This window comes from Pleurodeles waltl, chromosome 2_1 (assembly GCF_031143425.1).
Source record: "Pleurodeles waltl isolate 20211129_DDA chromosome 2_1, aPleWal1.hap1.20221129, whole genome shotgun sequence".
NCBI lineage: Eukaryota > Metazoa > Chordata > Amphibia > Caudata > Salamandridae > Pleurodeles > Pleurodeles waltl.
The window spans coordinates 469,471,594-469,488,594 of record NC_090438.1 but is presented as its reverse complement, the minus strand read 5'-3'; the positions used below and the strand labels follow the sequence as shown (position 1 = coordinate 469,488,594).

At 41.5% G+C, this 17,001-nt stretch overlaps 1 protein-coding gene across 1 annotated transcript in view; it reads left to right on the top strand.

The window, feature by feature from the left end:
- The window catches only part of PRPS1 (phosphoribosyl pyrophosphate synthetase 1), a 74,391-nt gene extending 57,689 nt beyond the window's left edge, over positions 1-16,702 (top strand). The window contains exons 6-7 of the mRNA XM_069213569.1: positions 10,354-10,513; positions 13,186-16,702. Of these exons, the coding sequence (XP_069069670.1) occupies positions 10,354-10,513; positions 13,186-13,278 (253 nt within the window). The 3' untranslated portion in view covers positions 13,279-16,702. The remainder of the gene's footprint in view (positions 1-10,353; positions 10,514-13,185) is intronic.
- Positions 16,703-17,001: the final 299 nt, after the last annotated feature.

Below are 17,001 nucleotides of genomic sequence, written 5' to 3'. Positions count from 1 at the left end.
TAAATCCCACACTGGCATCAGTGTGCATTTATTTTGCTGAGATGTTTGATCCCAAACTTCCCAGATTTCAGTGTAGCCATTATGGAACTGTGGAGTTTGTGTTTGACAAACTCCCAGACCATATACTCTTTATGGCTACCCTTCACTTACAATGACTGAGGTTTTGCTTAGACCCTGTAGGGGCATAGTGCTCATTTGCATATGCCCTCACCTGTGGTATAGTGCAACCTGCCTTAGGGCTGTAAGGCTTGCAAGCGGGGTGACTTACCTATACCACAGGCAGTATTTTGTGTGCCTGGCATCCTGAGGGGGATACCATGTCGACCTTGCTTTTTTCTCCCCACCAACACACACAATCTGCAATGGCAGTGTGCGTGTGCTGAGTGAGGGGTCCCCAGGGTGGCATAAGACATGCTGCAGCCCTTAGAGACCTTCCCTGGCATCAGGGCCCTTGGTACCAAGGGTACCATCTTCAAGGGACTTATCTGAGTGCCAGGGCTGTGCCAATTGTGGGAACAAAGGTCCAGTTTAGAGAAAGAACACTGGCTCTGGGGCCTGGTTAGCAGGGTCCCAGCACACTCATCATAACTGGCATCAACAAAAGGCAAAAAGTCAGTGGGGGTAACCATGCCAAAGAGGCATTTCCTTACACTATGCTTTCAGAATGTGAGTGGGAGTAGGTCTCGGGGGTCCAGGAACCTTGCAGATGTCCACAAGAGCATATTAAGTGGCTGGGCATAGGCCATTGGTATGATAGTGGGAGCCTCCGTCACAGAAAAGTGTTTAAAGGTAGAGGCTGCATTTATAGTGTTTGACGCCCAGGGGCAGGAAAGCTATTGAAGTTAAGCAAAATCCAATGTTTTCCAATTTATACTGGAAAAATAATCATTCCTTTCAATGGATTTCTGTTGGTTACAATTGGAGGCTCAGAATATCTTCCCTCACCCCTTTGTTACCTCTGCTGCCAACCCAGTAAAAAGAATCATCAATGGTTCTTTAACTGCAGGAATCTTTTCAGTAGACCTAAAAATGTTTACTAATGAATACAAACCTGGACCTGCATGACCCCCAACGACCACAAACCACTTGCAGAAGGGCTTTTCTTGGGCAAACTATTACAAAGAGCAGCATTAACCCAGATGTCATCATTCCTTGACAGTAACTCCATACTTTGACTTCCAAACTGGATTCTGCCCTTGAAGAGGCTCAATCTAACCTCATTGCCATTTGGGATGACCGTAAAAGCACAGTAGACCACGTGGGGTTTGTTGAACTACTTCTCTTGGACCTCTCTGCTTCCTTTGACACAGTTGACCATGACACTCTAATACAAACACTGTACAAAGTTGGCGTGGAGGGGCTGCTTTTGACAGGATCACATCCTACCTTTGAAACAGAACAAATGCCATCCTTAACCCCACAAGACTATCATCTCACCCATGCTTTTCAATATCTACATCAAGTAATCACCGGCAAAAATCAATGAATTGCAGCTCACATGCTACAACTATGCAGGTAACGCACAAATACTCCTTAAACTGGAAAGCCCTAAAGACTCCGAAATCTTCAGTTGCCTCAGAGCCGTTGATTAGTGAATGACTGGGAAGAAGCATTTGTTTTTGTACAGCATTTTTCTGCATTGGATTTATATAGCACTTACTATGACTGACAAGGTGTTGAATTGCTTTTCGGCGAGCAGCACGCTATTCCGGAACCCTTAAAGTATTAGTGGTGGATTAGTATGGGGAAATTAGTTAATCTGAGGGGTGGACATGCAAGTTTGTTAGTTGGATTGACTAGGTTAACAGAGTGCTGGAAGAGGGTAGTAAGATTTGATTGGTAGTCGAGGGTAATTACTGCTGCGACAATGAAATGCAGGGTGGCAGCTGCATTTAGGCACTCCCGTTCTTTGCCTACGTCTAAAATTAGGGCCAGTAGCGTTTCCCAGAGCTTAGGTGTTGTAGCAGCCTGTCTCCGAAAACAAATTTACTTGCATCCCCCTCTAGGCAGCTGGCTCCTCGTTGCTGGTTCTGAAAGTAAGTTAAATAAATTACACACTCCATACCATGTACATTTTGGATCTGTATGTCGACCTTAGCTAGTCAGTAGCTACCACAGTTGCTTGGAAACAGTAATAGCATAGGCACAAGTGTGTGATTCTGAGCAGAGTTTGTCATTCAACGTACACAGCAGTCCTGTTTCATCTGATCTGTTCCCTGCTTGGGTTGGTGGAATAATGTGTTTTCATAGGGCTCAGTGACTAATAGTCTGTGCAGGGTAGCATGGAGGGCTTATGGAACAAGGAAGACAGACTGATAACGTCAGACAGATGTAACCTTCATAACAAGGTGGATGTGGATAAAAACAGAAAACGTCATACAAAGATTTTTTTTTTTTCCAGCATCAAACCCCAATTCAGACAGTAAAGAAAGGCCCATCTCTCCTCAGATGGGGAGTGCACATGGAATAACTGCATTCCCAAGAGTCACTCTACTTCGGAGTCATCATATTCTCTAAATAGAGAGATACTGTGCGCAGAGGGCTGCCACTCCAGCACTGATGTCCAACAAGCTCATTCAGGCTGACAAACCACAACCTGACAAAATATGGATGGCTACAGTTTTCACAGTATTTATTCCATTGAAACCTATTAATGGGTCCTTGCAGATCCCATTCAAGATCATATCTTCAAAACGTCAGTGGACGCAGCAAGTAGGAATGTTTTTTCTGTTTCATAACACGTCTGTGAAAGGGGAATGAACTATCAGTTAACTGATCTGGGACCTATCTGACGGGACCTATCATTTTGCTTTTCCTCTACCTTCCTGGCCTACATGAGATTAAGACGTTGCGAGAGACTAGGACAAAAATGATCCTGACCGCCACAATATTGCCCCACTAGTAGTGACACAGCCATCTACCTCTCTTCACAACAACCTCCTTAGAGTGCAGATCTGACCTTCTGACAACGTGGGTTGCAGTGTCACTCCATTAAGATACTTACCATCTATTACAGATTATTTTAAGTATTCTTCACTGACCTGATTCTTTACTGTACAAGCATTTGTGGACTTTAAAAACGTGATTACTCCATGGGAGCCTCTATGCCGTAGCTACACTATCATTGACAATGTCAACTCTACTTGTATTCTAGACACCGGCATTGTGGGAGTAGAGAACAGTCGTGTGTGTGTGTGTGTGTGTTGTGACCTGTGAAGTGCAGAGGATTTTACATGACTGCAAAGCCAAGTGTAGAAAGATATCTTCAGTAAAACCTACTTTTAATGGTTTGCTGTCGTGTTTTATTTTTCCTTTAAATTGGTAGTGCTATGGTTTCCACTGGAGTTGATTTTCCCACATGGCATATGATGACATCGAGCCTTTCTGGAAACTGAGCGTGCCATTTCAGTAAATTTTAATCAAAATGGTTTTATATTTATACTCCTATAGTCATTTCAGATGTATTTCAAAAGCACTGCTCCATTAAGAGGTGGTTTCCTCTTTATATCTGTTCAGATCTGTAAAAATATCTGCAAATCCAGCTGACAGATGTTTCGCTGAGGCCCTTTGTATATGAGCTATTTCAAGGCAGTCATGTCAAAACAAATTATGGCTGATCCTTCCAGTGTAGGTGTTGAGGATAAATAGAAAGTATGCTTCATATTACTGAAAATGAGAAAGCATTGAAATAGACTGTGTTTTAATATGAGCACAGCCACTGTATTCATTTCAAGGAGTGACCATAAAATTCCAATGAAGCAATAAAATTATTGCATGTGAGACTGCGAAGTGGTTCAGTGTATCATTGCCATCCTGGGTATTCGTGTATATCTGTTTTCAAAAATGACTAAAGGGAGCAGGAGCTTCTTTCCACTATTGTGCATTACGTTTTGCAACTTGTAGTTAACCTAGATTTGAGTACTGTGCATTATTTGCCATCTAGCGGATGATTTGGAAAAATAAAGTTTGCCACATGGTTTGCTTAGATAAACATGGTCTTTATACTCCAGCAATCTAGTATTGGGTTGCTGATGTTACAAGTTTTTCTTCAAAAAAATCTTCAGTCTCAAGGTTTTGTGACTTCTCCCTTTGTCCTTGTGCACTGTGGGGTAAACTCCACCAGACATTTTTTTTCACCTTCCATCGGGTTTCAAAGTTCAGTTAGAGCTTCAGGACATTTGACAAATACAATTCCCCATTCTTTTCATCTGCAGCTGTGAAGCCATCAATGTTGGAAGCAGCATCTCCATCAACACCAGTGACTGAGGCGTTCGGTTCTGGACCACCTAAGGTTGGCTTTTTCCATGACTTTTTTCATATTAAGAATGACTTGGTGGAGGATAGTATGGAGAAAATTCCCATTTCGTTTTGCCCAAGGTTTAATACCAGGTACCTGTAGTCCGATCAATATGGAGTGTACAATCTTGGTAAGTCTCCTGAACATGAGGAGTATTCCTGCACCGTCTGCCAGGTGTTTTAAAAAAGTAAATAAATAGAAGACCCTTCGGTACAGACTCATTCAAGACTAGGCTTTCCACAGGATGCAGTGTTGAGATCACACTTATGGACCAGCCATCTTCCTGACTCAGGAAGTCAGGCGCCTTTTAGGCTTGCCACCAGGCCAAGCTGAAGAAATATTTGAGGTTCCCAACTTGGAGGGCGCTGTTAAGAGGAAGACATGTAGTCTAAACTTTCAATCCTAGGGCCCTGGACAATGACTACCTATATGCCCACTATTTCTTGGGCCTTCCAAAACTGGAACACTAACCCTCCAGGGATCAGCCTTAACAGCTGTCTTAACCTGAGGCAGAGCCCCACTCCTGAGGGAATCTGGCATCTAGCCTTGAAACTGACACAAAGGGCTCCGATCTTCATGCTCGGCTATCTGGACATCTACACCCTGAGAGGCTCCCCTCCGTTCCAGGAAAGCTTTGGCAAAGGGGAATCAAGCCTCTGCACTAGCTAACAGCTTGATCCAGAGTCTGCCAAACCGCCTTAGGAGTTGAAATTGGCTATGAAGCAGACTCTGAAATTAATCTACACATCTGCTCAGGAAAAAGGTATTGATGCTGAGCTCTGAGACCAATGACCACGTCTGTGCCATAGGGTTCCCAGAGGTGCCTCATATGAGACCGCATCAGCGCTCTACAGGAAAAGATCCTTGCTCAGCCACAACCTCAATAAGACACCTGCAATCAAGAGGAAGATCATTTTTTTATGAGCAGAAAAAGTTCAATTCCATCCAATTGCCTAAAGAGTATGGGCAAGTCACTAGCCCTCTGCCACAATTCCCTCACTCATACCTGCATCTCCTCCTTCACTTCAGGAGTCTACCCTCTCATACTATACACACTGACACCAGGGTAATCCTTGGACCTGCTACCTGTGAATAATTCCTCATTGACCGGTAGGATGACTGTTTTAGAGCCTTACCCTGTCAAAGGTTCTCCCTTGATGACACTTTGTTGTACCACACTAATTCAAAGGGTTGTAGACCATAACGTTAAGTTGCATGTCTTAGAGGATGACATATTGGTAAAGAAACTTTACAGAATAGAAAGGTACGTCCAGTATTGCCCAGTGCTAAAGTGCATGATCAAATGCAGTACAGAGGTCCCAGTGAAGGTGCAAGTCGAAACATCCAGGGTGGAAAAGAAGTACAGACTGCCCATTTTATCCTGTCTACATCAGGGGCTATGATGAGCTGACACCTTGATTTGTCATACAGGTAGAAAGTTAGCTTGCGTTCAGACAACCAGGGCTACCCCTCTTCCAGTCAGATCTGTGGGGCAGCCACTCTGTCCAAAATAGTCAGCTCCGTCGAGTAGCTCTCCTAGTATGACTATGACCAAATGAATTAAATGGATTAGTTGGTTAGGCACCTACAAGAGACATACTAAAAGAGGGGGCAAGAAGTATTAGAGGAAGAAAGATAATTTCCGAATGAACATCTGTTGTGCTGTAGGCTTTACTGACACTGCTTCTCTGTAAATGAACTCCAGTATCATTTGCCACCACGCATGGTTTAGAGTGACTAGGATCAAACCAGAGGTAAAACAACTCATCAGTGTCCCATTTGTTGTAGAGCATCTTTTTGGCTGACAATATGCTTGAATACTAAGAATGACCCAAAACTGCCTAAGCCGTGGTGCCCTGTAGATGCAGCTACAGCATCAATTTGTAACTACCAAGAGTGGGTGCTGTTTCATCAGCACATTTTCCAAAGTAGTGATATCACTATTCCCAGACCTTTCAAGAGTGCTACACAACCACACTTCCAAGCCTATGGATACGGTGGAGAGTGTGATAATGGCATGGGCAGAGGTGCCGCGAGCAGTAGCACCTCTGCCCTCAAGTAATTCCTCTCCTCTCATTCTCCTTAATCACACAAAACCTTCCAGGGTAATAGTGATGTTATCCTTCCCCAATGGAGGACATAACCACAGACAAATGGGTTCTTGAAGTAGTGTGGCAGGGGGACTGGCTGGAGTGCACACAACCACTAAACATACAAACACATCACCATGCAATGCATGAAGACCATCTGAGGCTGTTGCAGGAGAATGTACAGGTTCACTTCAGGTAAGGTGAAATCTAGTTCAAGCCCCCACGCCAGCGAGGCCAGGGAGTCTACGCTCCGTATGTCTCTTCCACAAAAGTGATGACTTAGGTGGCCTTTCATAGACCGACCCCTCCTCCCACCTCAACCACTACCTGCTATTTGAGCACGTCAAAATTACTACCATGCAAAACATTATAGTGCTGCTCAGCACACAAGGCTGTTTGGTGATCCTCTACCTCAGTGGTGCCTACTTTCACATCACCCATCTTTCCAGAGAATCACTGCTGCCCATCCTTCAATCTTCGCATTTGGGGTTACAGTCCCAAGGATGTTCAAATAGTGTTAGTCTTTCTATATCTTGACACATAGCTGATAAAGAGCAGCAGCAAACAGCAATGTCTTGCACACACTCAACCTTTGTGTCACCTTTCCACACATTAAGGTTTCACATTCAGTGCAAAAACGCTTAATCTCCAAGCGCTCCAAAGTCCACCCTTTCTGGGGGCTCAGCTAAATGCAGTGTCTGGGGAAAGCCTACGTCAGCCAACAGAGGATGATAGCATTTCAAAAACTGCTTCCTTTATTTCAGACACCCTGTCCCATTACTGTAAGAATGGTCCTGAAACTCCTGGGGATAACTGTTTCATGAAGAGTGATTGTAACTTATGCAGCACTACACCTGTATCCACTGCAGGAGTGTTTAATCAGGCAAAGGTCACAATGGAGGATCAGTAGGAGGATGACCTAGGCTTTAAGCCCAGGGTCTAAAGCTTAATGTGCTAGATTGAGAAAAATGTGTTACTGTGCAGGCCATTTCTTGACCCGTAGCCGCAAGTGACCTTTAGCCCACGGTTACCTCTCTCGAGGATTGAATGGCATATTTTCACCACCTGATACCTGGGCCCAACAATAGCAGGGTTGCCATAAGTTACCTAGACCTGATTGGGATTTAACGGCCAATTCCAAGAGTTTTTCAGTCTTCTAGAAGAGAAAACTTTCCTCCTAAAGACAGACAACATGACTGCAGTGTTTTTCACAGAGAAACAAGGTGGTAACATCTGTCCCGGCTGTCGGGGCTATTGCCAAATGTTTTTCATTGCAAAATCCACAACCAAGTTCTTTTGCTAGAGAAGCATCTGCCAGAAGTAGACAACGATTTTGCAGACCTGCTTAGCAGATCTCAACCAGGGTGTAAAGCACGCCCCTGCAATGCAGGGGGTAATGCCTACCCTACCAAGGGGCCCCATTCAGCCCAGGGTAATTGAGTATCTGTGAGATAAGCAATACACAGGGCCCCTCTTTCTGCAGGGGGGCTCCCATCATTTTACGTTATGCCACTGAACACATCAACAAGTCCACGAATGGGAGGTTATTCCACAAGTACTTCAGATACCTCCAAAGATATGGGATATGCCCACAGTTAATCCGTTTGGCACAGTCAAACGCAAAATGCCAAAGCTTTGCCACCAGGTGCCCACATTCCATGGACAATGCATTATGGATGAGTTGGTCTGGGATCTTTGTCTATAATGTTCCTTCATTTTCTCATATCCGTGCATGGTAAAGAAAATGAGGCAAACATCTATGATCCGCCTCCCCACCCCCCCAATTCTAATCACTTTAACCTCGATGCAACAACCTTGGTATTCTGTGTTCCTGGAAATGTCACTCCGTTCCACATGAGCCTTCCTCGGAGACCAGATCTCTTTACACAATAGTAGGAATACCACAGAGATAGAGCTAGAGATCCAGCATCCGATGTCTTAGTTTATCCAAAACCTCCATTCGAGTGTAGGCAATTCTTTAAAGTGGCCCACAAACACACCCACGAGTGTTTGCTATGCAGCCAAACAAGCTTTTCCAATACTTCTTAGGAAAATACGTGGACAAACTTAGTGTCATTGTAATATATTATCAGCTGTTTATTCTGTCGCCAAAAGGTAGGGCGTGCATACACTTCAAGTTGCATTTAGCAGCAAAGCCGTTTACAAGAAAAATAGCCACCTCATGTCCCTTTTTAGAATACCTATTGTTAAGGCTTTTGTGAGGGTCTTAAGAGTTCTTCATCGAATAATTTCCTTGCTCCAACCTTGGATCCCAATATAGTTTGAACAAGCCTGATTGGGCCTCCCTTCGACCATCTTCATTCTTACAAAATGCTTCTCTTGCCAGGTTGCCTTCCTTGTAGCTATGACATTCCTAGGACGAGATACCAAATACCATATCCTTTATTCATGCTTAGCTTCTTAAAACATTTGTATGATTTTAGGTACAAATATTAAAGTACAGTAACACATAGTGAATAGAATTAAAAACATTAAAATCCCACTGCTTCAAGAAATATGACAGTCTTAAAATGACACAGCGGGTTGACTCTCGCCCCATGGGTAATCATTCTCCGATGTATATGCAATTAGTTTCTTTTCAGCCAACATCAGGAATTTCACCAGACTCCTGTTTAGAACGGGATCGTTTAGGTCTAATGTTGGCATATCAGCATGCCGTCATCATCGTATGTGCCTTAGGTTAAGTTGTAGCCTCACCAGTCTGTCTTTCCTTCAGGAGGCCCGGGCAAATGGTGGATTATAGAAATACCCGCTTTATTGCACATACTGCATAGTATATCATCCCTTTCTTTGACCCTTCTCGAAGCTTCGACAGGAGCCAGCAGACAGCCGAGTTGGTAGTGCATGCATTTGTGAATTTGTTACATGAATATCTTGCCGAAACGTACGGTTGGCTATGTAACTATTGGCCATCCGTGAGTAAGATATTTTAGGTAAAGTTAATTGATCCTGATTACACGACAGTGTTCTCATACTATTGTTGATATTTCTTAAACACCTGTAAAGTGACCGTTGCATTTTAAAGTTCTCGCGCTACTAAATTGGTCAGGGCACTTTTCATGTAGAGCCACGCAGTAGCGACTGCATTCCGGTGTGACAGTTTAGCCCAGAGCAGAATAGTTTACAAATCTACTTTTTTTGATCTGAGTTTATGACAGAAAATTAACAAAGTCCCTCGCCTTGTTGAACCGCACCTAACTCCAGTCGACTTGAGAGTTAGATACAGATCTTTGCAGACGAAATAGCAGTTTACACTTTAAGCAATTTCCTTCCCACCCAGTCAGAGGCTGAAATAGTTTTCTAAAAGCTAGATTTGAAGAAACCGATAATGTATTAGACTGACTAAGCAACTGTACGTAGGAAAAGTAATTAATATTTCTCCTTGTCAATCTTGGTCGTTTTTTCCTATCACCACCTCAACACAGCTACAAAATTCTCCATAAAATAAACTGTGACGAAACCTGCAGATTGTTCCTGCAGTTTGGCGATGGTTTCCATAATGGCATTTGCCTTTAAGTGGTCAGTAAGGTGGACAGAGGAAATGTTTACGCAGATGCTCAGATGGTAGTAGCTCAGAAGGATAGGGACCAGGCAGCACGCATAATCAGTTCTTCACCCACCTGCTGAAACATCTGTTGATTATAGTTCAATTTGTTCATTTAAAAAATGCAATAGCAAGAGATGCATACATTTATGTTTAACTCAATTGTTTGAAACGCACAACAGTTTGAAATTCGCCTTTCATTTACCTGTTACTCTTGCATAATATTGTGAATAGTGCCATGCTCTGAGACTGAGGCACCAAGTCTGATGGGAAAGTTTCATGTAAGCTTGATGTACGTTGCTTTGTGGAAGCGCTTCCCTCCTTATTTTGGGTAAAACTGTTTTTTTAGATTAATTATCCTCCTTATCTAAACTTCTTTTAATTTTATTTTTCGGTGAAAGGCTTTTATCAGCTGGTGCAACAAAGGTTTATGCCATTCTTACTCATGGAATATTTTCTGGGCCAGCCATTACACGGATAAACAATGCCTGTTTTGAAGCTGTGGTGGTCACAAATACGATTCCTCAAGAAGACAAGATAAAGCACTGCTCTAAAATCCAGGTAAGCTGAATTTTTGCCTGCTTTTTTGAGGAGGGGGGGGGGGAGAGAATGGATGAGGGAGAATAAATGAGTGAGAATAAGAATGAAAATGAATCTGTCCCAGTACTAGCATTTGCAGTGTCCAGACAGGATCAGTGTTCTCATCAAAAAGCAGAAGCAAGCTAAAGTTACAGTAAGTTCTGATGAGTACAGGCAGTAAAAAGTGCAGGATTTTGCATCCTTCGTTTTTCGCCTTCTGACAATTTTAAAACGAATTTCTTATTTCCATTAGTTTGTGCATGTTGTTCATTGTCTGTTTCATTTGGTAGTCTTGGAAGCTTGATAATTGCTACCGGACATTTAAGACCTGCAATACACCAGATTTTGGAGACACATTATGGACGCATAGGATTATGATCACATCTTCACCAAACAAAGAAGCACTATGAGTGCTGTGGGATAGGCTGCAAGGCCATTTCCTGTGGCCAAACCCTGCTGTGCACAGCCAGTGGCCGCGCATGGCTCAGTGTTGGGTGATTATAAGGGTAACATAGAAATTCACTTGAAAAAACAAAGGTTACACAGACGTTATAATTAGGTTCTGAATTTGCTCACACAAACCCATAGAAATTCAGCAGTTATAGTTATGGTTACCTCAAGTAACTATAACTCAGACAGCCCCCATGCACAGTTTTCTCTTAAAATATGACTGCTAATGTCACATTGATATTTTTAATGATATAAAAGATGTCACGAGTGCTGTAATAACTGGGGTAATTAGCAGTGCATGGTTGAGGGTGCTAGTTACAGTAACCTTAGGGTGCGTTTTTTAGTTACTTGAGATAATTATATCTGCTGATTTTTCATGGTTTTGTGCGAGTAAATTCAGAACCTAACTATAACCTCCCTGTAATATATATTTTTTTTAAGTGAATTCCTAGAGTTGTTTTAACGTAAAGTGATTTAAATTAGTTGGTTAATCTGACCCTGCCGTGCAGGTGTCCGGCTGTGCGTGGTGGGATTAGGCCACATGGCCCAGCTGTGTGTGGTAGGGATTGTCCGCAGGGCCTGGCCTGTGGCCAGACCCTGCATCCTACCCCTGATAACCACCCAGCCATGCACCACGCACGGTCTTCAGCTGTTCACAGCAGGGTTGGGCCACAGGACCTGGCCTGCGGCCTACCCTCTATACCCACTCAACCCCACGCCACTCATGAAGTGCTTTTTTGTTCGTTGGAAGTGTGGTTATATTCCTATACATCAAGAAAATGTACCTGGGTTTCTACACCAGGTATACTTTCCTGTCCTCTAGTGTGGATTATATAGTTACAGGGAGGTCGGACAGATAAAAATTTCCTCTCACACCCTACTATAGTGTTTTGTTGTCATCAAGAAAATGTCTCCAAAATTGGTGGAAAAAGTGCTGGGGGGAGGGAGGGTTATTTTTAGTAAGCTGTCAATCAACCTGGAAAAATGGTGGGAAGATGTTGCATGCCAATAATGTAAATGGGGTGGGGCCAAATGGATGGGCCTTCTAGACAGTTCTCATACTAGTCATTTGTGTAAAAAAAAAAAAAAAAAAACACGATCTCTGGTCTCAGATGCAGATGACCAGAAAGAAGCAAGTTGTCTGTCACTGCATGAGATTTTGCACGTGAAAAAAGCAAGAATGCAAACCGCTCCATCAAAGTTTACAGATAACTTATCAAGACAGAAATGCAGAGAAAAACACTTGCTTTATTTTGACTTGGTTTGCCTTGACCATGCACGTGAAATTAGGATGATTAGAACTTTACAGAAGTGGAAGTGGAACTTCAACTTGAGCACCTGCTTCGTTTATATCTGTAAATGCTTCCAGTTGAAGTTTTATTTCTGTGAAATAAATATATCGGAATTAATCCAGCCCTGAATACCAGGAGACCCCAAAACATGGATCTCATTTGCTTTCAAGCCAGCACTTTACGTGGAGGGCACTGCTTTATATTCAGTTTAGAACATGTAATCTGCAGCAGCAAATTGCACTTTACAGCACCACAAGCTACAAACCAACAGTTGCAGGTTGAGTCAAGTGCACCCTGCTACCTCTCCAGATGCATGCTTTGGATCATTTATACATTACATATTAATTATTAAAATACTTGTACATTTTTTATTGGCCTACACTATTGTCTTACTGTACGTCCATATACCTCGCTCACCACTTAGGTAAAAAACATAACCAAAAGTGGAGAATTTGCTCTGAAACACGATCACGAGATATCTGAAAACTAAAAATTACACTTCGAAGAACAACTTAGACGTCTGCCCCAACACTAGATGGCACGGGTGTACAGGGCATGTGACTGCTCAACACTACTAGGTACACTCTATCATTTACAGCGCAAGTTACATCTTCCATTTTGCTTTTCATCCCTGATTTCCACCATCACAGCTGTTGAGTGTTAGAGTTGCGGCACAAGCATCTCCCAAAAATCCAGTATTGGAGCTGAATGTTATCAGTATGGGTATTCTTGGTGTAAGCAGGTATTTAACTAGGACTTGTAACTTAAAACAATTTCCAATCTATTTTAACATTTACTTTGAATTGGAGGGGTGTTGACAGGTCTTATGAATTAATCAATTTTCTTTTTGATTAATGCTGTTTGATTGCATTACTTGAGGGATGTCTCATTTATTTTTGTTGAAATCCACAGGTTATAGACATTTCGATGATCCTAGCCGAGGCGATCAGAAGGACACACAATGGAGAATCTGTCTCTTATTTGTTCAGTCATGTTCCCTTATAACGTTTCGAAAACCTGCTTCCTGAAGCCACTTTGAGACACCAAAAAAGTTACTGCGTATTATGAAGTTAAGAAGATCCTGCTTGTTGCAGTTGCAGCGCTTCATATTTCAACTGCTTACTGCCATTTTAGTATAGACGTTCTTAGCTCTTTTGGTGAAGGACACATTTGTGAGGACGTGGGAGCAGAAGATGTACTCTCCTTTAGATTTCCACTATGAGACTGTAATAATTCGGTTTGCTGATTGTGAGAAACTATTTTAACGTATGCTGTGATTTGCAAAATGGTAATTGGCAAACAATTGATGCTACAAGGGGCCTCAATCGTTGAGCACAACAATATAAAAAGTAGTGTTCTTGCGGAGTTCATAGAAGTGCAAGAAACGTTTTTGGTGGTGTTGTTGAAAATCCTTTGTAGCAGTGTGCTGATGAAACCAAAATTCTGGCCAATCAAGTACACAATTACGAAGGTTTGTTCAAAAGTATTTTAATAAATCTTCATCTTTTCATGTTTTCTTTTAAAAATGTTATGTCAAAAATAGCATGTTTCAGACCGGTTCTACTGAAAGCTGTTTGCAGCATGTTTTGTCTGCTTTGTAATGTCATAGAAAAAACTGACAACAAAGAATGTGAAATGTAGTTCAGTTCCAGTGAATGTGAAATATAATCAGGTTCTAGTGATGCAGTTGATCAGTTGGCTTACAGCTGGAGGAAGTTAATCCTTGATTGACTTATTTCTTTATAGATGGAAACTTGATTTTATAACTCACCAACCTGCTTATTAAATTTCAGACTTCTCTTTTTTTTTTATTTAAAGTTACCCAGCGGAGTATTTTCTGAGGTAGTCTCTGTTTTTCAGGTGTCCAGTCAGGCAGTGTTCTGAAGTTATTTTACTTCTTTCCGTTAGGTATATATTGACAATTTCTTTTCTTAATGTTTAATAACATATTAGCAGTTTGTTGTGGATTTATTCTTACAGCTGAGTTTATGAAAGGAGTAAATTCAGCACTTAGTTTATATTTTTAGAATCCAGGCAAGTTGTCAGGATGATAGGGGATATTCTCTTTCTCAACTGTTTCGGGATTCTTGTTGTAGTGCAGTTGCAAATGAAATGTGCAGAGCAACAAATGACATTGTTGGATGTCTGCCCCACTCGCACACATGCCGTTCTTGGGCTGCTCCTGCTCATCCTGTGCTCTGGGATATCAAACTCAATACTGTAACATTCTCTGGAACCTTAATTTCCCTTCAGTGTGCTACTGGGATCAGTTTGTTTACATTTAGCATTTTGGTGATTCGATGCATACCTTCAACGCTCAGATAAGAAACTGCTCAATTCCACTTCATTAAGGCTGCTTTATGTCTTTTTATATGTTTACATCTTTGCCTTGTAGCTTTTATTTTATATTGTTGAATGTAAAACCATTGCCTGCGCCTTTTGATAATGATGCTATCTATACATATCTAAAATTTAATAAATTCTGAAGGCTTGGCATGTAAAGGTGAAACTCCTCACTCTTAGCCTTTGAGGCAAATGGAAAGTAATCTTGCTGGAACCATATGGGATATGATAGAGTACAGTGAGTAGGGATGTATTAGACTTCTATTTTCAACAGGGTTGGCATATGTAGAGCAGCATTCGGGTTCTTAACGTTTCAGCTGTACCAAACTGATGCTTCTGCTTCATTCTAAAACCTGTGTCACACTTGATTCCTTAAATTAACTGATTATAGGTTTCCCTTTTGATTGTTGTTCGAGTTACTAGGATCTGCTTGTTGCAGCACAGCACTTCATATTTCAAGATGCATAACACCGTTTTTATTAGATATTTCAAGTGCTTTTGCTGAAGGACAAATTTGGAAACTGGTGGATTTGAAAGATGTGTTTCTGGGTTCAGCTATCCACATCTGGACTCGTAATATATTTTCCTACTTTTGCGAGCAAACTTATTTCAGCAAAAGCTGTGATTTGAAAACTGTTAAGTTGTCCTTTTAAGGTGTTCATGGAATAGAAATCAATCTAGGCACTAAGCCTGGAAATGAAGGAGAGAAGCACTTTGTTTAGTTGGGATGTGTTATTGCTACAGTGAGAAGAAAACATTTAAGACTGTAAAGGTTGTCAGAGAAAGTCAGCTTTAAAAGCGAACTTGTGCCAAGTTTTAGCTTGCTTGTGTTTGTCTTCTGATGCAACCTGAGCATTGCCTAGTTTGTTTCCTTTTCGGCATGTAGGAAGAACCTCATTTTGGATCCAACTTTAACTTTGGGGGTTTTCTAGATGAATCTGCAAAGTTATCCTCTGAAACTGCGGTCCCCACCTCCCCCGCTTGTACGTTTGATCTGCATTTTTATATATGGCTGGAAGTGGCTTGGAGTTACCACCATAGGTATACTTCCAGTCTTTAAAAAATATTCTAAAGGCAGTGAACTACTAAACAATCAATTATCGTTTTTAATTATCCCGTTTACCTCTATTGGAATAGAAGAATGGCATTTTTACTAAGAGGCTGGTAAAAGAAGGCATTGCTTGCAAGCCCTTTGTGTTAACCTGTTTACATATGCACGTTGCTTAAACACAGTTGCTAGTCCGATATTTTCAGTAAAATCTTGGCTATTAAACCTCTTATCTTTATCTTCCATCTTAATGCTTTCCTAAGTTGTTCATTCTGCTACTTCTGTTCCTTGGGTTAATCAACTTTATTTTTTTAATCCTCTGTGGGAGCATGATGGATTGTTCTTGTGAGCATTTGAGTACTTTTGACTATGCTTGAGTTCAAGACCTTGAGTCTGTATAGATAATTCGTCCTACTTTGAGGCATGGTAGAAAAATGAGGCTGGAGTATTTTTGCCATTAATTTTATATTAAGATTATCTAAAAGGCAACTTAACATGAAATGCAAATCCCTCTGATCAGCTTTCAATCTGCACTCTTCTTAGTTTTGTTAATCACATTGATGTTGATGAAAGGGGTCTAAAAAGTGAGCGATTTGTAAACTGAGAGCAACATTTTGGGACATATAGAGAAATGGCTTAAGTAGGGAAATTTACAGGTGCCTGACCACTTTTATCTTAGCTTTTTCGTTTCTACAATTTTTCATTACTTTTCTGTGGATTTTGCCCTCGTTTGGCTGCCTAGGATTGCTAGCGAGCAGTGTTTTTTGCATATTGCATATCAATTATCACCAGTTAGTCATAGTCTGCTTTGATAGCCAAGTTCCTCCCTCTGTGGGGAAAAGTACTGCACTCGGAGTTGTGTTTAAAGCACTGGGATGTAGTAGTCCTTTCTGTTTACAAGTTATCTATGGGGATCTGATTTTATGTTCGTCTAGTCCGAAGGAATGCAAAAGCGCCTTTTGCCCCCTATTGTAAAACATTTTGTGTGTAAATGCAGTTTCTGTCATTTCAATAAAAATGCAAGGTTTCCTTTTTTAATATGCACTGTCTTTGTCTTATTAAGAAGTCTGCATGTTTCACTTTTTTCCTGTGCTGCGTTTGGTCTGTGAATTCTTCCAACTGAGTTGAGACCTATGATTATCTTTTGATTTTACTATTTTTCTTAATCCTGCTCCTTAAGATTCTAATAGAACAACTAAGTCTCCTCCCTGTAATCATACTATTTTTGGGGAAGTCGAAGCTTGTCCCTACCTAATTTATGGGACATTAAGCTGGTGTGTAGATCGTTTTAGTAAAATAGTCAAGATGGAACAACATTTGCCCTTGAGCGTTTCCTG